Below are 26,074 nucleotides of genomic sequence, written 5' to 3'. Positions count from 1 at the left end.
ATGTTTATTACAGAAATACTCTTATGTGTTTCTAAAAGCAATTGCAAGCTTTATTATTAAATGTGTGAAAATAGGGAGTGTATGAGGCTCAAGAGGTTGAGCGCCTGCTTCCTTCATGGAAAACCCTGGGTTCAGTTCCCAGTGCCTCCTAAAAACAAAAAATAAACGAAACAATAAAAGAAGCAAAAAAACAAAACAAACAAAAAAAACTCAGGAAAGAAAGCCAAGGTGATTCAGTGGTTGAGCTCCAGCTTCCTACATATAAGGTCCCAGATTGCATCCTTGGCCCCTGTACCTCAAAAAAAAAAAAGTGTAAAAATAAAGAGGGATGGAGATACTAAATCAGCTCCTAGTTAAGCTCCAGCTAGCCAATAAGGAAAGAGGTAGCACTGGAAGCGAAAACGTATTGTTCTTCTGCCCCTGGTCTTGGGAGGGAAAGAATTTTGATCTCATTATGTTAATCTGAAATAATGATTTCAGTGTCAGAATCTTCAGGATGGAGTCAATTTATCACCCTGGGTAGATATCATAAAAATCAGGACAGAAAATGTTTTTCCTGAGAAATTTTGTTAGACCAAAGAGCTAATTGGCTGTCCTTCCAGATCTCTTTATTCTAATTACTCTTCAGGTAGTTGATGGAAAGAAATAGAATTAAACTTGTAAATGTCATCACATCTTTAGGAAAATACATGTTTTTGATTGTTTTTTTCTTCTTTCTCTTTTCTGATCTGATCTAAGTATCAGAGAAATTTTCTAGCTGAAGGATTGGCATACATTTTCTATAAAGGACCAGAGAGTAACTATTTTAAGCTTTGTGAGCCATAAGGTCTTTATAGTAATAAGTCAACTCCATCCTTACAACACAAAAACAGTCATCTATAGACATTGCATATCGAATGAGAGTGGTTGTGTTCCAGTAAAACTTTACTTACAAAAATAGACGGTGGTGGGATTCGGCTTATGATAGTGTTTCAACCCCTGCTGTAATAATCCCTTTTGAAATGAAAAACTTTAAAACTTCTAAAATTGTTGACTGCTATACATGCTGGCCACCTTCTGACACCGATAAACTCTTGGTCTAAATAGAAATGAAATTGTGTTCTACTGTTGTTGAGGAGTAAGAGAAACTTCTCGAAGGCGTTGATGAACTTAAACACTAGAGGGCACAAAAGGACATGTTTAAGTCAAGAATTTTTGTAAACAGAACACTGTAATTATGAAAAAACGACCTCAGGTTGAGCCATGTGACCTCAGTGTACATAATTTGTCTGAAATGCTGTCCTGCAGCTCCAGCAACCTCACTGGCCACAAGAACTTGAAGTGGTTCACCAACATTGCAAGACTTTTATAATAGCTATATGTAGCTTTCTCTCTCTTTCTCTCTTTTTCTCTTTCTCTCTTTTTCTTTCTTTCTTTCTTTCTTTCTTTCTTTCTTTCTTTCTTTCTTTCTTTCTTTCTTTCTTTCTTTCTTTCTTTCTCTCTCTTTCTTTCTTTTTCTTTCTTTTCTTTTTGTCTCTCTCCCTTTTTCTTTGTCTCTTTCTTACTCCTTTCTTCCTTCCTTCCTTAATTAAGGATTTATATGGTGGATTATTTTTTTCCATCCTATAAGAAAAGAATCATTTTTTCTTTCCTGCTCTAAGTTCTAATTTTCATGTTATAAAAGTCCTCTTTAAGGTAAATAAGTAATTTTGTTTTACTAAACTTTTAAAAAATAATGCATTGCAAATATACTTTGTTATACTGATTTAAAAAAAAAACAAATTTAAAGGGTTTTACTTTACAAAAATTTATTTTAAAACTCATCACAAACCTCAAGACTCAAATATATTCAGACCCTTTAATAATTTTTACCTAAAGGTATTTGGATTACAGAAGTAATTTGAGATATTAAAAAGATTTATGTTCAAAGATATTAACCATAATAGTACTTATAATACTGAAAACATAGATGAATCCTAAATCTTCCACAGTAAAGCTAATGTTTAAATAAATTATATTAGACCCAGCCAATAGGATCTTGCCCAGCCATTAAAAATATTTTCAAATAACATGGAATGACATGGGAAACTGCTTATATTAAAATGGGAAATGTAAAGCAGAATCCAAAATCACATACATTAAAATCTCAATTGAATATTAAAATTAGATGCATAAATATACATATGAAAAGAAGATAAGAAGATTAAAAACCAGGACATTATAGTAGTTTCCTCTGAATATCGGTGATTTTTTCTTCTTTTTGCTTTTCTGCATTTTCTAAATTTTCTGTAATGGATACTCCTCATTTTTATAGTTGTAAAAATAAATATTACTCAAAGTAATGTGTTTCTAAAAGCAATGGCAAGCTTTTATTAAATGTGTGAAAATAAAGAGAAAACTAGAAATCACATTTCTGTTGTATGATTCTTGGGTCAGTGCTGGTAAAAGTCAGCAGATTATAAGAAAATCATGTTTTATGCTTTAGGAAATCCATTTAAAGGAATTATTGTCAGGCAAACATATCATTTGAGTCACCTTTTAGTCCTGTGGAATAGCGTGATGATTCTGGCTTCTGGGGCTGGGTTGCTGTGGCCTGGGTGGTCAGTCAGAGGGGGAAGGAGCCAGGGGAAATGGCCAGGAAAGCAAGGGCCCGAAGCAGAGCTAGTAAATTTATACCCTCCCTGCAACTGGACTATGGTAAAGCGCCCTGGGCTGGGATGAAGCAGGACACACACACACATACACACATTCATCTCAGAACATCCTCTAATCCTTTCTTTCTCCCTTCAAATCAGACTTGTGTCCTTGCCTTGCTCGATGAAATTGATATGGAGGGTAGCGTGTGTGGAGAGGAGCTCAGGAAAGGAAGACAGAGATTGAAAGATGCTAAATTGGTCTTTGCACTGAGCTCAGAGTTTCTTAGGAATGGTCTTGCATAAAATATTGGAAAACATCCCAAAAAGACTATTGGCAAAAATGCCATGATAACATGGCACAAAATGAAAGCTTGTTTCAATATAGCTTCTCCTCTTGATTTTTTTAACAGTGTGAATTCTCTTCTAACAATTAAAATCCTTTATTTTTATTTTGTAAGAAATATCTGAAAGGGTGACTATAGAATTTATATTGTATTTATGATTAAATGCAAAAATTTGGAGCTATACAGAATAAATTTTTTCTTAATTCAGTATATTGTTTATCAGTTTTCTTAGAACTTTCGATCTCCCATATCTAGGGGATTGAGAATTGTGGCCACATGTTTACCAGACAAAAGATTTGATGAACTGACTGAAAAGATGGAATTGATGACTAGCTAACAACCCATCACACAACTTAAACAAACTCTTCTCTATGAAATTTTTCTTCATTTTAAAATTTTGAACCAAATTGGCTTATAACTCGAACTAACAGTATCAGTTATTTGCAGTTGTTTCCAAAGATATGTCTTAAGTAGTTTATATCTTCCAATGATAATTAGTGCTATAAATATATATATGAAATGTTCTAAAACATGTGAATGCTCAAATAAAGTTATGAGAAATTTAAGCATTAGCCATTGTCCACTGGCTAGGTGGGGAAATGGATTCTTTGGCTTACCTACACTAATTACCAAAGGAAACAGAGAAGCTGTACATCCTTTCTGGAACAAAGCAAAATTAATTAATCATTATATGAAGGAATAACCAAATAGTGAGCAAAATAAGGAAGTTTCCCTGGAGTCTACCTTTGAGGCATTTGTTTAACTTACAGTTAATGAACTCCTACTGTGCTGGGTAGCCCCAAGACCACATGGTCTTGGGAAGTTCACAGCCCAGTAGAAGACTGAGCTGATAACCATCTCTTTCACTTCACACCACTCCTTCAGAGAAAAGACTGCAATATGTGTTATGCTCTGTAAGAAACAAATTAGAGAAGTAAAGAATGAATCCTTGTGAATTCTTACAGATGCCTTTGACATATTCATTCCCATTTACTCATAACCTGTATCTCACCAGATAACCCATTTCATGTTCATGTCCAACCTTATGTTTTTCAATACTTTATTAGTTCTGAGATAACCTGGAGGAAGGTTAATGTGATAACAGGAGAATGGATCTGAGGTTTTCACACCTGTATTTGGTTCACTTTCAGTTCCAGAGGAACTGTGGGCAGACCTTTTCAACTAAACAAGGTATGCTAACAAACATTCGCAGTCAGGACAAAAAGCTTCTTAGCTGAGTGTGAAAAAATGTGGAATGATACAGCAGCCTGAAAACCATTGAAAACATGCAAGTGTTATTACATATGTCAGTTAAATTATTTTGGCTATTTAGGGGAAAGAGGATTTGAGGGGAAAGTATTATAATCTTTGTGCAAATCCTTGTGGAAGGAAATCACGTGTAAAATTCTGCTTTCATTATTTCCCTCTCTTATTCAGAAACCTTCAGTGACTTTTTACTTCTACATGGAACAGAGGTCCTTCTCCTAAAACAGCATTTAAGGTTCTTTACCATCCAGTCCCAATCTTTCTTTCCTACCTTTTCCTAGCACAGTTCATAAGCGATCCCTCTGAACGCCCGTGATTTCACTCTGCATTTGCTACCTCATACTTCTGGAGGCCAGCAGCTACTTGTACTTGCTATAGGACAATGCCAGTCACAGTGTCTAGTAAATATTTTAGTAAGTATTCATATTTATCTCATATGGCTATCAGACCAGTGAATTCATTCATTTGGCCAATATGTATTGACCCCCTAGTGGAGGGTTTTCAACAGAGAAATGATGGTGCATTTTTAAAGGATCACTCTGAGTGCTCTGTGGAGAATAAACTTGAAGCCAGGGTCGAAGCAAGAAAAATGGTTAGGAAGAGATTGCAACAGTCTAGGCAAGAGAGAATGGTGACCTCAGCAGGGTAGTGGCAGTGGAGGTGGTGAGAAGTGACTACACTTTTAAAACCAGGGCTAACAAGAAGTGATGATGGATTGAACATGGGGTGAGAGAAAAGGAGATGAGTCAAGGATGATTCAGGGTTTGGGGCCTGAGTAAGATAAAAAATTGTATTTTCACTGAGATGGGGGAAGATGAGAGAAGAATTGGTTTAGTGCTAGGGTACTGGAAGAATAAACCAAAAGCTTGAGCTTCTTCAGTTTGAAAAGCCTATTTGTGGTGAAGAACTCAATGCCCTTCCCATCTGATTTCCCTTTGGCTTACGTCAGAGTTCACCTGCAGCCGTGGTAGATGGTTCCTATGTATCAATGTCAACTTCCCATCTCGGGCCCCTGGGTCCTGTCTTCAGTGCCAAAGAAGCTTGGTGAGATTGTTTGTGGGTGCCCAGAGGCAATCCTCAAACACTGAGGGACCAGAGTCAGGGCTCACATACCCCGGCTCCCCGTGCAGTTAGGTCATTCTGATATATGTGTGTAAAGCGTGGCCCTCAGCGGGTCTCTGGGAAGATTAAGCTCCACTTGCTTACAGCAGTCATCTACTTATGAATGCTCACTTTTATCACTTCCCTGTCCTACTTCCCCACCTCTAATGTGTGCTTCCTGAATCTCCTCTCTGGCCCTTCTCTAAATAAACTACCCACACTAAGACTTTGAGATTATTAGACATCCAGTGTCAATGTCCAAGAAGGAGCTAGATATGCTGGCTGTGGAAATCAGGGGAAGTATCAGGGATGCAGGCATAATTGGGTGGGATTAATCTTTTGCAGGTCCAAGATGAATAGGTTCGTACACTTACTTGTTTCCTTCCTTCTCACCTCTTCTCTTTTCCATGTAAAAATGATGATGCTCCTTAGAAAGCAGCGTGGGCTTCCAGCAGAGGCCACAGCAGAATTTCTTGATAGAAGTAGCTTCCTGGGTGACAACAATTTGGTTGGAAGGAAGGGGATCTTGGGTACTTGTCCCTACGTTTGCATAGGAAACACGTTATACTTTATGGTTATTTCAGGTGGTTTGGGGAAAACTGGTGGAGATTACAGAGGGATACTGCAGAGCATTCTTTGATACTGCCATTGTTTTTTTTTCTCTCTCTGAATCTTAACATTGTTTTAATCAAGTAACGAAGTTGTTTGAGAAACACCGTATTTTTAAGACAGTTGGATAGAGCAAAGTAAAGGATTACTCTATTAGGATATCCTCTGTGAATAAAATTCAAGTTGTATGAATTTCAATTTCATTGGAAGTTTGGCACCACACTGAATGAACACTGGTTGAAGCCAGTATTTTCTCTTTATGTTTAGAGGCCCCTGAAGGTTTTTTCCTTCTGACTAAAAGAAAAGTTCTGTAACTGAACTTTATTAGCTTGAAACTGGGTATTTGGAGTGCGATTTAGTTAGGGCCACCAGTATCTCCTTTAGAATTTCAGGTAAGGAAAGCAAACTGGCATTGCAACTAAGAATTTGAAACCTAAGTGAGATGTGAATTTGCAAGAACTTATCTTTGGTGTGGCAATGCCATTGCTTTTAAATAATGGTTTGCTTTAAGCCATAATTTCTCACTAGCCTGGCTCAGGTTTCTCTCAACTTTTCTACTCACCTGGCAGGTTTTGTATGATAGCTGAGCAGGCAAGTGGGTAGAAATGAATGGAACCCGTATTAGCAAGGTAGTATAGCCAGAAATAGACAAAATTAAGACTGTACTCACTTCCAGGCACTAGCTCCACTGCACATAATAGCAAATCCTTCTCTTTCATATTATGAGTCAGAATATCAGGTAACTTCTTTTGCATATATTGTATCACATTCCAGAGAAATTTCCCCTTTGCTGAAGGTATCCAGAATTTGTCCCATCCCCATCTCTGTCCCTGTCCCCCTGCCCCCGCTTAGCAGTTACCCAGTAGAATTGTTTACATGAATACGTATTTTTTTCTGATCTAAAAGCTAATTCTAGCACACAAAAATGTCTCTAATGAATTACTAAAACTGTAATATTTTTTGCTGCCGAGCCTCATGTGAAGTAAGTTTCAGATGATGAATGCATTATCAATTGGCACTCACTCATAAACACACTAACATGTTTTGTAAATAAATGGTTCCATATTTTTAAGATGAATGGAAAATACATTATTTTTTACTATATTCTCCTATTTTCAATATTCAATGTTCTTCTGCCAGATTGGAAACGGAGTTCATCAGAGCAAAAGCACAAGTTTCCAAAATAGTGGAGGACATACATTAATACAGTTTTCTGTATTAGATTAATACAGTTTCTGTATTTCTGTTTTAGGAAGTTCTTTTTATAGCATTACCATTAAGAATTCAACCATATGAGATACTTAGCTAAACATTTACTTATAGGGAAGTAAGATACCAAGTCATGTGTCACCCATGCTTCTGGAAGGCCTGGAAGTAAATGGTTAAAGGCACATTACACTGGCTGTTTCACTGGCTGAAGCTCTCAGCTCTTTTCCTGTGGTGGAAACAGCAGTCGTGAAAACCTTTGTTCACAAGAGGGCGCTGTGCAAACAACTGGCTCTTCGAGCAAAGGGATGTCTAAATCTGTGAAAGCTCTGTTTCTCTGTTTTTCTCTCTCTCTCTCTTTTTTTTTTTTTTTTTTTTGCTTTTTCCTGGCCTTGGCTCTTCTCTCAGTGGGAGGCCAACTGCTCTGTTGCCTCCACTTAGACCACCACAGACCTCATCGTGATGTTTCTAATTTGATTTTAAATCATACCATCGCAGACGGTAAACGAGTTGTCTGCTTAATTGGCGTCCCAGCGCGCCTCAGACCACCCTTTAACATTTCAGCAATGTGTTTAATTTAATACGAATTCAGAAGTTTTTATTCGTGACTTATGATTGAAATATAATCAAGCTAAAAACCTGAAACTACTGGTGCAAAAGATAAACGTGATTATTCAAGCTTTTTAATAACATGTATTTAGTATTGATTATAAAAGTAGTCCATATTTGATGTAGAAAATTTGAATGTTAAAGAAAAGAGTTTATAAACGTCTGTGATCTACTACTACCAAGAGATAACACTGTTAACATTTTTATGTCTATTTTGGTGAATTAGATTTAATTGGCACATGTTTTTCAGGAGTAATTTGACTCTATGTCAATATGTGCAACAATATAATACACTTCTTAAAGAAATAGTAATAGCTTCTTGAAAATGCCACTCCATGATTTTTATAACTTTGTTATTTTCACAGAACTTGTGCTTTAATGAGGTTCCATTACTGTTGCCCTTAAATATCCTTAAATGTACCTGAGAAGCTGATTGTGTGACTCTGAGATGTCCACAGCCCTCGGAGCTCCGGCTTCTTGTATTACTCTCTGAAGTACCCTCTTCTTGATTGAATATCTTTTCAAATACACAACTCTAAACATGAGCTGAAAGTGTTCAGTAATCATTTGTGTGAGTCTTCAGTTTCATGGAGACTAAAATTAGGTTCCTTCTGTCATTCTTGTGATGTCATTTGACCTTGACTGCATCTCAAACTGCTGAGAAGGTAGCAAGCTGCCGTTTACACTAGATACATCAGAAATAATAGATGAAAACCAGATTAATTGAAGTCGTTTTCTTTTTTTTCCATTAGAAAAGTAGAATTTCCTCTAGGAATAACAGTTACATGATGTCCATTTAAAATATAACTAAAGAAAGCAAAAAATAAGACCCACAGAGAAACCCGCAAGTTCCCATTTACTGCTACATCTCTCATTTATAGATTTTATAGGATATTTTGTACAATATCAGTAACTGGAATATTCCCAATCATCCCATTCCCAACCACTTCACTGAATTCATAATTTACCAAGAATTGTTCTGTATCAAATAATCAGAAAATATATTCGTTGGACTAAATTGGAATAAAATCTCATGGTTGATGGCTTTTACCCAGATAAATGTATGTCAGCTTTGATAATGCATAATCTTAGAGCATATCTTTAACATTTATTTTTATCTTTAATTTATTGTTGGTGAGATATAGGAATTCAAATTTATTTTGTACTTTACCTTGAATAGGGAGAAAAAAAACCACATTGTATTTACCTGTACAAAATCCAACCTTTAAAATAAACCAAATAGGAAAGCATAGAGATTTATAATTTAGGTTCCAAATAAGGCACAACCATAAATATAATTTAGATGAATCATTATAATAGTACAGTCCTCGCTGCCCAAATTTAGCATGATAATCACCTGTTAAGAAATAATCTTATAAATGTTACCAGTAAAATTTTGAAGCACTAAGTAAAACAAGTGTTGGCTATAAAATTCTTTCAGCTTTCCTGTATGTTTGAAAATTTTCATCATAAAAAAAACATATCCTAAATGTTTTCTGAAACACATTTCATATGCCTCATCCAGTTTGTGTTTTGGACATCTCCAATTCAGCGCATCCTGGACAGTCTTGGGACATGCTTATTTTTTGCTTTATTTGTAGAAGAAAAATGCCAGGGGAAGGTTTTTTATCTGTTTCAATATTATGGGTACTATGATACATTTTACTGAGAAAGGTATTACCATTGTAGGTTATAGAAATGTTTGTGCAAGGTGAGTCTTTCCTTCGTACATGCTTCTTTGTAAGGAGTCGAAGGTGGATTTCATCCTTTTCGTTTCCTCAGTCACCTAGCACAGACTTAGACACACATTAGTTATGAAATAAGAACTTCTTTATAAATGTGTCTCTGCCACACTACTCCCACTGTAACAATATTAATAATTTGTTGCCAGAAGAGGGGAGGAAGGGAGGGGTGTTTCCCTAGGGCTCATGCTGTGAAAAATGTCAAACAAAAAGTTCTCGACTGGTTTATTTTTAATGTTGATCTGAAAAATTACATTCTCACTCATTTTGTACCTTTAAAGAAAATAAGTGAGAGCACCAATCGTTTTCCATCTCTAAATCTTTTACATTCCCTTTCTTCCTTCTGTCCTGATACTCTTTAAAAATGGAAGTCCTGTCCAATTTCTTAAGTCTTCTGTTTAAAGTTTTCAGTTCGTTCAGCTCTAAGCTTCTATTTGTGCCTGAATTCTGTTCACCATTGGTTTCCAGTATGTGACTTAGGGCCAGACACATAGTAGGGGCTTAATTATATATTTGTGAGAAGAAGAGAGGGCAGAGGAAGGGAGGGAGGGAGGGAAAGATTTAGACTGGTTAAATTAGCTGTCAAACAAAATTCCAGATAGAAACTAGCTTATTAAGCTATATTTTTTGCCTTCATTCATTTTAGTGGATTTTATGATTTACTTAGAGTCACTCTTAGAAAATCTAGAAAAATACTTGTTTGTCCCAAACATTTCCTTATTTAGAATCCAATCGTGCTTAAAATCCTATAATTATGGTTTTGTTTCTCTGACTGCAAAATGTGATTTATTTTCAAATGAAAATTCAGTCCCTTAAGTGTCACCTATAACTTGTATATCGAACCAGTCAAGATAAGCCCAGTTTAAATCAGAATATTTCTGAAATTTAGTGCTTTTACTTGATATCATTTGACCAGGGAGGCAATAACTGTGTCTTCTCAAATTTACCTCTATACTTTTAAGGTAGTAAGTTTAATAAAGGAAGTCCCAACTTGAGAAATGATTTATCCTCTAAAATTTAGAGGTAAGGCAGAGGTTTCATCAAGTCCCCATTACATACCACTTTCCAAACTCAGGAAAGTCACTTAACTCTACTGAACGAATATAGCTAAAATTAATGGTAGCAGCAGAAACAAAAGCCAGAACCTGCCCTATCGTTTTACTTTGTTATGGTATAATTGTGCAAATACCTGTCACATATGTCTTAGGTTGTTTTGAGGGAAAGGTATAAAATGTAGTCGTATGTTTTATGCATCCTGTTACAAAACATAAACAGAACAGCAGCAGCAGCAACAAAAAAACTCAATTACTGAAATGGCCATATTTCTATTGTAACCCTTTGTGAATTGCGACCACGGGTAGGGTGGACTGAGGAGTGTTTGTATTTCTTTTCTATGTCAAATATGTAGAGAGAAAATACAGAGAAATATGTGGTTGACCCAGGCCCTGACATTATCACTTTTCCTGAAGCCTGAGCACAGGCTGCCAGGCTGCCTTGCTCTCTGCCCCTGTGACCTTTTCATGGGAAGAGTTGAGTCCCACCCAGCCCCAGCTGCAGCCTCAGTCCCAGGCCAGGCTCTCAGACCAACCTTGCCCCTGGAATTAGGAATTTAAAGCGCTTGGGTAAGCCAGGTACGAAAGAGACAAAATTTGGAGGCAGGCAAAACTGACTTGACTTAACATCTTTCCACATATTAGTTTTGTGGGATAAAGCAAGTTACTCAGCCTGTCTCTCAGATTTCTCACCTGCAGAATAGTGATAACAATATCTATCTCTGAGTTTAAAATTAGCTGAAAGTAATTATTGTACCTAACATCACTCCTCCCCCTGTGAAAATCTAAGACTTCTTTCATGGCTTTGTTTTCCAAGAAAAGGAGCCTGACGTCACTCTTTCTTTCATTCACTTATATTCTACACACATATTGATTAAGAGCATAAAATTTGCAGTCAGTTGTAATCTCAGATCTGCCACTCATTGGCTGTATGACCTTAGGGACAAGTTACTTCAACTCTTTAAGCCTACATTTCCACAATTGTGGGAAAGAATAAAAACAATACTAAGCTTATAGATATATTATTGTGAGGATGATATAGCATGTTAAGTTCTTATCACTGAATAAATATGAAGTGGTTGATATTATCATAATAAAATGGAGAATTAGAAAAATTACTCCGATCTAATGGTGACATTTGGTCCATAGACGCTGTCAATGAACAAGAAGTGTCAGAGTGAAGAAGGGGATTTGGGGGTGACAGGTCAGCCACACTGCTCAGGAATGGGGGAGTTTATGAATGTTGACCACAACAAATGAATATCCAGATTTACTGTTATGGGAAAAATTCATGGCGCCAAAGTTAATGCATGAGACTGCTGTTATTTGGGATTCTTGGTATTTGGGGTCTTTTTTTATTTTCTCCCAAGGGAACTATTCTGTTTCTCAGCCTGGTAATTCCATCATTGCTTTTGCTTTTTTGTTAGTTCTAAGAAGCTGAAAAAGGTCATTTCTGTCCTTATTTGGTGTTTGGTAACAATTAGAGAAGCATGAGTTGGAGTTAGTATTGCAAATGCTTTTTAAAATAAATAACAAATAAACAGGATCCCTCAAAGTTTCAAAAAATCAATGCAAGTGTTGCTATATTTAGTTGAAATATAAGCTTTTGAAAAATTGAGAAAAATTCCGTCAGCTAATGTTAGTAAAATCCTTGCCACTTAATTTTTTAGGTTCTTATAAACAAAAACCATTTAGGGCCATCTTTTTTGCTGCAAATAAAGTGTTAAGATTGTGTTATACGATTAGCCTTTAAAATATAACTGCTTGACAGTCTATTCTTACAGACTTAGAGTAAAGTGATTTGAAATAGAGAAAAAGTTACCCATCAAAAATAAGGACTGGTCTACTTTTTTGAAACCAATAAAATAATGTAATATTTATAATATAATAGTTGCCATGTTCATGAGCTGACTCATTTTAGAGCAGGGGTTCTTAACAAGGGGTCCATGAGCTTGAGTGGAAATTTAAAAAAAAACAACAAAAACCACTATTCTTATGGAGACTTGTTGGTGTGGGTCTGATATATTTATTAAATAATACGCACTATAGTGTGGACTTAGTAAAGGGTCCATGGTTTTTATCTGACTGGCAAAGGGGTCCATGGATCAAAATAGGTTAAGAACCCCTGTTTTAGAGGGAAAATTTCAAAGCAGATAGAATTCTAACAATATAAAAAGAGTTTTCATAGCTCCCCCAAAAGTTTATCAACATTATCAGTAGCAGTGCCCAACATTTTGTGTAGATTTTTCAAAATGCTTTCTTTTAATTACCCAATTCAATCCTCTCAATAACTCTTTGCAATGGTTCACATTGGATAAGATCTGAAACTCAGCAAGGTCAAATCACATGGCAAGGTCAAGGCATAACTGTGCCTCAAATCCTCTGTAACAGGACAGCCCTGAATATTTGCTCAATCGTGTTTTATCAAACACACACACACACACACACACTATTTGAGAGGCAGGCCTGTAATTCATTTGGTCGTGTCAGTGACAGTGACAGTGATTTTTATGGTTTTATTATTTTCTCATTTATTTATTTATTGCCACAATCTTTGCTTGGAATAAGGAGACAGAACATCTCAAGAAAGAGAATTTAAGTAATGTCTACCTAAATTACTTAAGGTGATTTTTTTACCCCTATTTATGAACATAAAAATATAATGTAAACAATGTACCTTATTCTTAAGATGTCTTCAATTATTGGCTTATTCATTCATTCAACAAACATTATTGAAATTTTTATTTTTCCAGGCACTCGGGATCCAGTGGGAAAACAGACATGGGTAAATCCACATAACGTTTAGATCTATCAGGGAAGGCAAACATTGAATAAGTAATTAAGAATGTGAAGAGATTGACAAAGGAAGTGCATAATGCTTTAAAGACAATCTGGTCTGGGGAAGCAGGGAAGACTTCCTGGAAGACATGACTTTTCAAAATGAAATCCTATTTCTACCCTTTCACTCCTCAGTCAATAGCTTAAGGAAGAGTTTTTCAGTCTGTATTCATGAGTACAATATTGAAAAGGAAGGGTTTTTTTGCCATTTTAAATCTTTATATTCAGAAAATTGAGCAAAGATCCAGAAGATTTTTAAAATAAAATTCTATTGAAGTATATCATTCATACATGAACATACATAAACAATAAGTGTATAATGAAAGTTGTGAACTTATAAAACAAACATGCATAGCATCATACAGGGCTCCCTTACATATCCCCACCACCACCACCTTGCATTGTTTGTGAAACTTTTGTTACAAACTACGACATGACTTCGTCAAAATATTACTATGAACTATAGCCCATATCTTACATTTGGTGTATTTTTCCCCCAACCCACCTGATTATTAACATTCTGAATTAGTATTATATGTATACGTTTGTTCTAGTTTATAAGAAAATGTTCTCCTATTTGTCCTATTAACCATAGACCGTCTTCTACCACTGGATTCGCTGTGTTATGCAGCCTCATGTTTTGTACAGTCTTTTCAGAGTGTGCACTCAGTGGCTCTCATTTTCATCACAGAGTTGTACTGTCAGCATCTCAGTCAACTTTAGAACGTTTTCGTTACTCCAAAAGGAAAACATTTTTGTTACTTTATTTCAGGTGATTAGGCTATGTCAATTTGAAAATTGTTGAAGAATTTGCTTTCACTAATATTTCCTTTTGAATAGTTAGAAAAATATCTAGGACTTTGCCAAATACTTAGTAGATGCATAATAAACATGAAATTTATTTTCCTTCTCTCCTATTTTTTTCTCCTGACTTCTTTCCTTCAGTCCCCATTTATCCCAGAGTTGAGAAGAGCTCGGTAGATTGCTAAAACATTCCTAAAATTCTGTAATGTATATGGAAACCTTAAGTGTTTAGCCGATCGTGTTTATCCACAATCCATAGTTTATTGATCTTTTTATTCTTCAATTTAATCATGCCTCTATTTAATTAAATCATGAGTCTATTTAATTATTTCACCTCTTTAATTACGTTTTATTTCTGTTTGTGTCCTGGGACATATATGAGTAAAGGATGCATTTGTAGACTCTTTAAACACAGAGTATGCTTTCCTCACTCTGTTAAAACTATGTGGTAACTTCAATTCTGTTAGTATTCTACTATGTTCCAGTCAATAAAATGATTGCTCCCCTTCCCCCCAATTTCAATACAGGAAATCATGGACCTCTAAATCAAGTAGTCACATGAAAGGTTTAGAATGAATATTTGAAAGCAGTTCAGAGAAACTGCTAGCATTGGTAATGTAGCACTTCCTTTTGGAGAAATCATTTGTGGTTAATTATGGTAATAAAAAGCCATCTTTAAACTGCAATTACTTGTATTGAATGAATATTCATTTTCAGAAGTGCCCAAGTCCAGTTGTTAAATTTCCTTTTGGCGTACTCTTTTGCAATGGATTACTCTGAAAATAGCATTATTACAATGAAACTCTTACCAGAGGTAGCAGATAATTAAGACAGTTGTTTGTTTCCATGTTAACTTCTGCTGGCTTTGAGTCTGTGACCGGTGACTATTTCAAAATACTGCATTATCCTGAAACCCATCTCTCTGCCTGCTCTGGTTTCCTGAGGCAATGTATTTCACCATAACTCAACCCCACTAACGTAACTCTTTATTTCTCTGAAGTTTAACTCAAACTCCGCTTCTCCCACCTGTCAATGAGTGACTGGTGTGTAAGTAAATGCATGAATTATGTTTATATTTTCCCAGTTTTAAAAATTTGGGAATGTTGTTTTGATTTGTGGGGACTATCTCCTATAAAGACAATTCTGAGTTTCTGTGTCAGATACCAAAACCCAAATCTGCCACTTGCAACATCTGGAATCTTGGATCCAAAATCCAAGAAAAATTTTAAGAAGAAAAAAATATGCCTAGAGCTCTGCTTTCAGTAGGCTCTAACTTATTGGCAGGAGGTGGGGATTTTGTCAAGATTTTAGAGGGTTTAGAGATTATATGTTGAACAACTGAATGGGAGCAATGACTATATTTCAGAATCTGTTTTTCCCTGGAATATGGTTGTTTTCAACTCCAAAAAGATTTTTTCTCAGAGGTGGAACATCTCTCCTCACCATTCAACCCTGCTTCTGCAAAATTTTTTTTTGGTAAAATAAATCCTAAAGAATGTGGCAGGAAAAAGATTTCTACTTCATTTCCTTTTTATACTTTAGTAGCCATGAAGTAAAACACATGAACAGCTGGTTGAAGTATAAATAGCGACAAAGGTTCATCTTAGGCAAACATCTTATTTGACTTTTTTTTTTCCCAGTTTTCTAGATTCTTACATCTATAAAGTACTAACCACTCCCTTAAAACAATACCAATATTTACATTTGAATTCAAGGCTTAACTCTGCTCATTATCTCAAAACTAAGTAGCTTATTTCTGTGACCTTGCTGAGGCTGGGTAACTTAGAACGGATTATGCATAACCATAACCCCATAACCGTACAGAGGAAATGGGAAGGAGGAGGTAAGTAATCATTTAAGGAAAAGATAACATTAAGATTAGCTGATATTACGTTGTGTCTAACCAATTTCACATTAGGGGAAAGAACCAAAGTTTCCATTTTCCTTGTCATAATTTCACATTCACAGTTCTGTTGGGTTTTTTTTTTTTTATATCTTGCTGACTAATCTAGATGTCTGCTTTCAAGAAGCAGGGGGAAAAAGGAAAAAATATATATTTTTGGTAATAAGAAAGGCAATCTTGCTTTCCTTGCATTACACATTTCTTTTGGGAAATATTGGGCATTCTCTGTAGCATCTTCATCCTGGGTTATTATTACGTTTTGTCCATTAGATATCAATCAGTAGAACCCTTCTTCAAACCTGTAAACTGATAGGGAGATGAGGACAGTTATTAGTCAAAATGCCTGTTGCTGGCTCTAATCTGGATGAGAACATAGGGATCTGTGAGCAAATAAGATTGAGCTAACAGTGCAAGTAATATTTTTCTGCTTCCAAAGCCGTATACACAGACTATAGCTTTCATGATCAGAAATCACTGGTGCTCTTTCACCAGTGAAATTTAAACCACCAGATAGAATGAGAGGTCTGTGTTCCTGGAAGGTAAAGGAAGTCAATCTTTGCCGGTCCCAGGTCCCATCCCTTCCGCTCTCCTGCTCAGGTGCTAGCGTCCTTCCTCCTCCCTCCCTGTTCCCAGGCTTTATCCCCTCCACCGCGCCAACAGTTTTCAGGGACTCCTGGGCTCCCAGTTCTCTCGCACTGCCTGGCTTTCATCTCCATTGCTGCTAGGAGTGCTTCCTAAGAGCTAGCCCAGAATGAAAATGAAGTCATATAAAGGAATGAAATGGTAATAGTGGGATTCCACATAGTAGATGGGGCATTCTCCAAGAATAACAGAAAAGTGACCTTCTATGTTGCTGTTGTGAAATGGGGAAGCCTAGACAGAAGCAAAAAAGCAGTTTGTGAAGCAGTCAATATTGCAAGTGGATTCTGAGAGAACGCCTTGCCTTTTGAACTATTGACTCTTCCAAGGTCGCTGCTGTTCAGGGAAGCCATCCCTCTTTCGGCCCATAGGCCAGATAACAAAGACGTGAAACCATAAAAATGTTTTCTATTACTCATCCCCAAAGCTGATATGGGACCTACAGCATTTTCAAGAACCCCTGGTATGCTGGATGCTGCTGTGAAAATAAGCTTCATGTTTCCTGACAAGCTTTTGACGAAACAACGTGAATACTTGGAACCCTTTGGTCTATGAGAAATAGATTGGGCTTTTGGGATCTCAAAATTTGATGGCTATGTTGACATTCAACTGAGCTGAACTCCTAGTTGATCTTGTCCAGTTCAGAGTGGGTTAAATTCACTCTTGGACACTCCAAGTCTCTTTAATCTTATCCCAGAGAAGTGGAGCAGTGGTACTTTAGTTTACAGTTGAGGTCACCCACAGGGCACTGCTTGGACAGGGACTGATGGGATTGTGCCACATTGTTAGCTTTAAATGCCGCCAGTGATGAGGCCCGATGACGGCATTGGGGTCCTTTGACTCCCTGTGTAAAATATCTTGAAATAGATGCCTCCTGCGAAGTGTCAGACTCATAAAACTTGTGAAAGGCTCTCCTTCATTTTCATCATTTATTTAATTCAAAAGAAAGTTGTTTTAAGGAAATTATTAGAGAGTTAAGAAGTGTTTCTAGGGAATAGAAAATGGACCCAAAAATTGATCTTTGTGTTGTCAAAGTCATTCATTATAATTCACTCTCCAAGTATCTCCTTGAGGGAACTCTGCCGAGAGCTTTTGAAAGTGATCTGTCTGTTTTCTTCTCACACTAACTTGCCAGGAGACTCTGGTATGTTCGAGATGATTAAATCCTTGTGGAAGGTTTGCTCTTTATGGTGCTCATCCCTGTTTCTAAGACAAGTTGAAATAAGGAAAATGGTGTTTGGCAGCCAGTTCTGTGAAATTTAGTAATGTATGTCAGATTTCCCACTCGCAGGCATGCACTTACTTTTATTTTTTAAAGAAAGCCTTCTATTTATTTTCTTTCTTTTTTTTTCTTAAGTTCACACACTGTAAAGGTTCACTCGCTTCAGTCATACCTCTCGCTGTGTGTGTGTGTGTATGTTGTGCTTTTCAGGAGGAGCATGTGACTTTGCTGTTTAATCAGAGCTATATATAAAAACAAATTTGTGAGGGGAATGTTTCTCACTTTAATAATGCGATAAGGTCGGAGTGAAGCAAGCTCTGTCGCAAAGGGCAAGTGTCATGCAGCAGGAAGTCCTGGCCATCCCTTCCAGGCTGCTCCAGCCAGCCTGCCACCTCTCTGTCAGTGCATACCACAGCACAGAGGAAATGCCCTCACCCGCCTACAAGTGCCTCCTGCTCTTCGCAGGGCCCTCTGGCCCCACAGCCCCACACCATCTCTGACATCCCACTCCTCCCGGCGATCTTGGCACCCTCTTTACAAATGGCTTTTCTTTGGGATCCTTTGGGAGTCTCTGTGCCAGGACCATCTCCAAGAACCAAAGCAAGATTGCGTTTTGCAAAATCCTACAGGTATTGCTCTTTGCTTTTTGTAGCTGGGGAGGATATTTTTATCTGCTTCTGTAACTTTAGGCCCCTTTGCCAACAAGCCTCGGCCCTGTGTGGACCTATTTAACTTGTAATGCTGCTTAAATTGGCAGTGCATGAAATATGAGCTAATAAGATGTGAACTTTAAAATAATTAGGGGTATGTGGGAATCTGCAGAAGTCGACTAACCCTAAAAGCTTATTTTGAGAGTTAAATGGAGAAATTTAGAAAGCATTGCTTTACTGTCTTCTGGAAAACAAGTATGTTAACTTGCCTTATGGACTTAAGGCAACCAATACTTGGCCATCCATACTTTGAGTTAACTCCTTGTCAGGAAAGGGAGCTGGTTTGATTAAACAGCAACAAAAGTACTGCTGCATTTGTTTATTTAAGTGTTCTAGGACATATTCACGTGGAAACAGTGAAGCTGTCTCTAGAGTCTTGGTAATTCACTTTTAATCTTGTCCAGCAAAATTCAAAGTTAATATATTGTTAATCTTTTATTTCTAAAGATTTCCCCAAAGAGCATATGGACAGTCTTCACTTAGTGCTTCAATAATCTGCCAGTAACACCTTTGCTTGATATCGTCAAAGTTAGCTTATTTTAGCCAAATAACTAGAAAGGCAAAACCACTTAGAAAAATCTTTGATTTCATTCTTAAGTGTTCTAAATATTTCCAAGGGAAAAATCGATTCTGCACACATTTTTTGTATTTCTGATTGGTTACAGGCTCTAGCACAGAGTGTTATATCAACAATAGCAAATCAACGTGAAATTTTTTGCAAAATCTCAAGAATAAGATCTTTCTTGTTTATACCAAATGCATACTATCTGGAAGCTGCTGAACCTATGTAGAAATACTTACTAAATTTAGATTAAAATGTTTCTATTTGGCTGCGTTCAAAATTTGGATTAAATTAATTCACAAACTTTATTTGTTTGCTTTAGATAGTAAGAGAGATAGTGCCCTTAGAGTTTTCTAGGGAACTGTAAAAATCAGAGAAATTTTTTAAAAAATCAGAAATCAAATTATAAAGTTCACTAAGAAGAGTGAACTTTCTTAAAGAGTACATGTAAATTAAGAGAAAAAGTATCTGTTTCAAAACAATAATGTTCATTTTTATTAATTATGTCAATTTATTATAATTATAAAATTTGGTTGACAGTAGAAATTGCATGCCTACTATGTTCTTAGCATTCTACTGAACGGTAACCCCATACTTACGTGCTAACTTGTATGCTCATAACTTGTCACCAGAGATTTATGAACATTACTGTGCATATTTCCAGTCACAATAGATAGTGGCTTTACTCTCCTCATGACTCAGATCCAGTGACAAGTGCCTAAATATCATGAATATCTAACTGCTGGGTAGAGTTAAAGTAATAGCTTGATAGACTAAAGAATTCCAGAAATCTCAAGATTTAAGCTCTACTGTATGATTAGCATATAAATGATGAAAGTTGACTCTTCAATCTGCCCAAGAAATTTTCATTTTTCCTTTGGTTGAGTTCTGATCCTTTCCATAGTACAACAAGCATGAAAGTGTCTAAGGAAAAGTTATCCATGTATTTGAATGTCCAGTGTTTATAATTTTAGTAAGGCTGTTTATTACAAGTTTAACAGGTGAGGGTGATACCCCTAAAAACCATCCTTGGGCCAATCTCCTCTTCATTTTTTTGTCTATTTGCTTTTCATTTGAATATTGATGCCCATGTAATAGCTAATTTATTTATTTATATGTACTGTCTTCACTTTTCTGCGGAGCTTATTGTAACTCCTTAGTGCGACCGTCAGTTCTTTAAGGGCAGAGACTGGGCATATCTTCTGTATGCCTTACATACAATAGGAATGCCATTAATGACTATTTGATGAAGCATCCTACTGCTCTCTTTCTCATTTGATATCACCCCATGTCCTCTTTATTGGCATCACCATCTTGTTGATATGATCTGGGCCTATCACAGGTCAAGAGTAGAGTGGAAGGATTAGAAAGCTAGAGGCTGTCCAGGTCTCATATTTCTAGAGAACTGTCACTTTTCCAAAAGTGACTTTGCATTCAGCCAAAGCAATACACTGACACAAATGGAAAAAAAAAAAAGCCACAGAACCTTAAACTTTTATCAGACTTCACATTTACCATGAATTAGTATATGTATAGATGTGCACACTCACATATATGCACACACACACACACATAAATTCCATAATTATCGTATGAATACCATGGTTTCATTGCGTAGCATTTTTTTGGAGTTAAAAGCTTTAAACTATTTAGAATAAGCATTTAAAATATTCCCATAATTTTGCAATCCTTTATTATATTTTTAGGCCAGTAAAGAGAATTTATTGAGAAATGGGGAAAAGAACAGAGCTTTCTGAGAAATGGGAGAGAAGGAACAGAAATACACACCGAGATTTGAAGCAGGCTCCTCTAGGCAGAGAGAGCTGGCTTTGCCTTGTGTGGTCACCTTTTAAGCTATTAAGTGCTCCTTGGGAAACGGACTTGGCCCAGTGGTTAGGGCATCCGTCTACCACATGGGAGGTCCGCGGTTCAAACCCCGGGCCTCCTTGACCCGTGTGCAGCTGGCCCACGCGCAGTGCTGATGCGCTCAAGGAGTGCCCTGCCACGCAGGGGTGTCCCCTATGTAGGGGAGCCCCATGCGCAAGGAGTGCACCCTGTAAGGAGAGCTGCCCAGTGTGAAAGAAAGTGCAGCCTGCCTAAGAATGGCGCCGCACACACGGAGAGCTGACACAACAAGATGACTCAACGAAAAGAGACACAGATTCCCATGCCGCTGACAACAACAGAAGCGGACAAAGAAATAAGACGCAGCAAATAGACACAGAGAACAGACAACCGGGGGGGAGGGGGGAGGGAGCAAAAAAAAGTATTTCTTCCCTTGCTAATGCTAAGGGGAGGGGTCCCCAGATGCTTTTGGACCTTACCAATGGTGGGGGTCAATGGTGAAGCCGTTTGGAATATCCAAGGCCTCCTCTTGGCCCAGGAAAAGAGTCCCAACTGGAACCTCAATGTTGAGGTCAAGGTCTCAGCAGGCAATCCCTTTTCTAACCTCTTAGTTTTTTTTTTTTAATATACATGGTCCTTGAAACATGAACGTGGCTTAGACCAATTCTGACCTTTGAGAAGCTTTGGATATGATTTCACTATTGAAGCAACTGAAAGAACTGAGCATTAGGCAATATGTCTTCATTGGACTTCTCCCTCATTGGACTGTTTGCCTAAAAACAATCTTCTCTACTCTTTAAAATCCTCAAAGCACCCAGTGTAGTGCCATCATTTTTACCCTTGAATATTGAATGGATATTGAGGCATGATATTGGTGGTAAACTTAGCTTTAAGTGGAAATATTTTTCTTTGATATTGTTTTCAGTCCCTGAAGGAAAAATCGAGTCTGGGATATGTGAAATTCAGCTGAGTCTGATTTGTTTGAGTGAGTCATATATGTTTGATGAGTGTTGATCTCTGAGAAATACCATCTTGGGCAGTTATACAATGCTCAAAATAGACTTGAAAGAAGTTTTTCAGAGGTCACAAATTTTTATTCTTTGTGGGTAGTTTTTAAATGCCACTTTTGATTAATATATGGCTTATTAAGCCACATACTTCCATTCAATGCAGAAGGAGAGACGGAAAGGAGAGAGAGGAAGAGAGAAAGAGGATGACATAGTAAAGAGGTTCCTTTCTGTCTGTGGACCTGGAATTCAGTGTCAACCACATTTTGTGTAAAGGGCTCAGCATGGCATTAGGGCACTGCTTACAAAGACAAGTACTAATTTGAAGGGCAAGGCACTGATTTGTCACACTAGATCGTGGTGTACTTATTTAAAGATCAGTCTCATCACTTTAGAGCCCCACCTTTCATATCTATTTTTAGAGGATCGGGTGGTGAATGCTGTGCTCAAGTTAGATTTAAGAAAATAATGTGTGTAAATTCATGTTGTGGTATAACAACAGTAGCTAACACAAACATGGAAGAAAATTATCTGGGAAGCAAAGAGAGAATTGTGGAGCTAAGACTCGTGGTAAGCTCATGGACTTTGAGAACCCCATGAGAGAAAACTAGGAAGTTTTGTTATTTTAATGTTGATTTATTTAAATCAAAATCATATTCAAGGAAATGTTGAATAGAAAATTACTCACCTAAGATGGCCCTGTCTTCCAATAAGAGCAAAGTACTAAACTTTCTGCTTTCTGTCTTAAAATGAGATGATGAAAGGAGCATTAAATGGACGCCATAGGAAGGGGGGCTGTGAAAATAAAGCTGTCTAGGATGAAATTCAACATAGGGCGAGATGATTCCAAAGGCATCTTGAAAACCAAAGATAGTCGATTGTGTCTAGGTTTTTTGCCTCTTATGCCAGTAGAGAAGGACTGTGGAAATTACTCATCGAAATTCCCAGAAAAATATCCAAATCTCATTTTTGTTGATAGTTTCTACCTCTTTCCCTCCCCCAGTATTTTAGCAGAGTCAGCATGATCTCATAGGTGATCACTTGAACACGTGTGCATCCTTGTACCTCTGGTAGAAGAGCTAACAAGTAAGTTGTTTTGTACGAAATAGACTGAACGGTAGAAGGAAGAAGGGTTTAGCAATCAGGTGGAGAAAAAAAAAAAAGAGCACCACAATATTCAGGCCATGAAAAATCTGAAGCGATCTATGCTAAAACAAGAAGCCCTATATAGCTTGAATCATCTCCTGTGCTCTAGAAAGTAACTTGCTCAAATCTGTGATTCTGACCTGGGGGTTTTGTACTAATGATGAGCAAAGACCAGTTAAAATGGAAGCAGTATCATATCAGTCATTTTCAAATCAATCTTCATGGTGCTCATTGGAAAACGCTGGCCAGGGTCCAAGTTTTCAGCAGGAAAATGAATGCCACCATTGATTAAAAACACCAGGATGAAAAACAGCCAGCGAATACAACGATGGAAGGAGAGACAAGGAAGGGGAGGGGGCAGGAGGAACCCAGATTTTATTTAACAAAAGCCAAAGAAGCTGACTTTTAGAATATATATCACTCTAAGAGATTAACTAGATCGATGGTGATGAAAACATTCTCATCTTTTCCTGTTGCATTTGAACATTCAAATCCTGTTGGGATGTAACAGGTGCGGTAACTCTTGTTTTAGTACTCTACATCTTAGGTAATCTTTTCTCATCTAAATCTTCAGAGTTAGTAGAGAAGGCAGGTACAATTACCACCAAATAATAGAAGAAGAATTTGAGATTCAGGGACCCGTGACCACAGACATACATGGTGAGAAAGTCCAAAGTAAGAACAGTAAGAGCTAATATTATTGGCACTTCCTCTGTGCCAGGCAGTGCTCACAGTGCTATCCAAGCATTGTTTTGTTTAATCCTCAAACCAGCCTCAGGAAGTGGAGCTGTTATTCCTTCTATTTTACAGATGGCATAACTAGACAGAGTTAACTAAACTTGCCCACGTTTACTGATGAGTAAAGGGAGGTGGGCGGAGTATGAAGCCTGCCAGTCAGTCCTGGAGTCTGCTTCCTAAACAGTTGCTCCCTCCCCTCCGGTTTCCTGACCTGCTCCCCTTAAGACCACATGAGGAATTCGCTAAGGAGAGGTGTAATTCTAATAGGTTTACTGTCTTCGTCTCTTCAACGCAGAATCTTTCTCTGAAGAAAGAAAACTTATAATTTGATATAGGACAATAGGGATTAGTAATCAATTAAAATTAATTAAATAATATCTAAACTGTCCTCTAAACTAGTTGATAGTGTCTTAAAGTAGCATTCGGAAAAATTAAAAACATTTTAAAAAGTGTTTAGCGTTCAGGAAAAAAAAATTTTAAAAAGTGTTTCTTAAGTTTAAAAAAAGGGAGAGTAGTCAGTGGTGTCACGTGGCTTCTGTCCTCTCCCTGGGTTTTGCTTCATGGGCTTCCATCTGGCTCATTGCATCTGGCCAAAAACATTGCTCATGTGGTTGTATTTTACTGCCAAAACGTTGCTCGTTGGCCAGCTGTGCGGAGGAGCCAGAGGAGTCTCTAAGCCAGAGACGTCAACTTCCTCCTGGGCCATACCTATTAATTCTCTTGGCATTGCCATGCGTGTTAAACTGGACTTTTTAATGATATTCCAAATTGTGAGTTATGTTGGCTAAATGGTAAGTGGGAAAAAAAAAAAACCTTATAGGCAGCGTTTATACCTGAGAATAACGATAATATTTACAATCGTTGCTCTTTGCGGGGAAAGGTAGCATGATATTGTCAGAGGGCTTTGGCTTTAGAGCCAAGCAGACCAAAGTTTGTAGCTGACTCGGCTGCTTTCTCACCTCGGCAATTTCCCTAACCCCCACAAACGTGTCTGTAACAGGAAAACAAAAATGCCTACTTCAAAGGGCTATTGCGCAGAGAAAAGGAAACAAGGTATATAAAAGTAGGCTTGCCTATCACCTCTTTTATAGCATTTTCCAGGGTTCCCTTATCATTTCACCAATTATGTGATTCTTCTTTGCTCAGATACTTTTAGGGGTTAACATTCAGTATTGAGAACACACTATTAATTACAGAATAATGCCATGCGGCTGACCGATCAACAGTTCTCTTATAAGCAACGTGCATATAAAAACAGCCTCCAACAATAGTGTAGAGTAGTGGTAAAGAGGGCTTGCCCCAGAGCCACAGTGCAGAGGTTCAAATTTCAGCAGTCATTTACAGCTCTGTGATGTTAGGCAAGTTACTTAACTTCATGTGCCTAAGTTTTCCTGTCTGTAAAATGGGGTGTTGTGAGGATTGTTAGTCAAGAACAGGACCTGGCACAGAGAGCACACTAAATTACATGTTAGCTCCTACTGATGCTGGAATGGAAACTTCACCTGGCAGGGACCTCTTCCCCACCTCTGTATTTCTAAGGCCTTGAAGAGTGCCTGGCACATAGTAGATGCTTCATGCACATGACTGAATCTGCCAGCAAATGTTAGTTTTCAAGCCCCCGACAAGTGTGGGGCATTCTGCTTCCTTTTGCCACATTCATGGGAACACAAAGCCAGAGTTGAAGAGATCTGAGAGTTCATTTGCTCAAACCCGATTATTTTACAGATGAAGAATCTGAAGAGCTAGAGAGATCTTGAGGTCATACAGATTGAGCTTGCAGATCTAGAGCTAGAACCCATGGCTACTTATGATTCTTTGCAAATCTTTGCTCCAATGTACCACCTCCCTCACTTCAGTACATATCCTACCTAATTCAGTGCCTTCAGAAATAGGGGGAATGGTTTGGGGCCCATTTCTTGTAGTCAGGGTAGGGTATAAGAGTCAGAATTAGGTAGCAACCCATGGAAGTACAGCCTTCGGAGTTACAGAAAGGCTCTTCCAGGTAAAACCAAGCACAGATATTTTACCTCCAAGTCTAGCAATTCCTCCCTACCGCAGCTAAAATAAGGTTTTTGTAGGGACTATTTGTAAACAGCACTTTTGCAAAAAAGTGTTA

General features: G+C 37.4%; 1 protein-coding gene across 8 annotated transcripts in view; it reads left to right on the top strand.

Moving 5' to 3' along the window:
• The window catches only part of PDE4D (phosphodiesterase 4D), a 1,544,760-nt gene that overhangs the window by 1,147,681 nt on the left and 371,005 nt on the right, over positions 1-26,074 (top strand). Inside the window, exon 1 of one of the 8 annotated variants that reach the window (XM_004458840.5) lies at positions 18,357-18,579. The exons of the other annotated variants lie outside the window; for them this stretch is intronic. Coding sequence (XP_004458897.2) covers positions 18,491-18,579 — 89 coding nt within the window. The 5' untranslated portion in view covers positions 18,357-18,490. Of the gene's footprint in view, positions 1-18,356; positions 18,580-26,074 lie in introns of those variants that run through there. 8 annotated transcript variants of the gene reach the window in all.

The sequence above is a fragment of the Dasypus novemcinctus genome, chromosome 2 (assembly GCF_030445035.2).
Source record: "Dasypus novemcinctus isolate mDasNov1 chromosome 2, mDasNov1.1.hap2, whole genome shotgun sequence".
Taxonomy (NCBI): Eukaryota; Metazoa; Chordata; class Mammalia; order Cingulata; family Dasypodidae; genus Dasypus; species Dasypus novemcinctus.
Note: the sequence above shows the minus strand (reverse complement) of the source record. Positions and strands in the feature narration are given on the sequence as shown.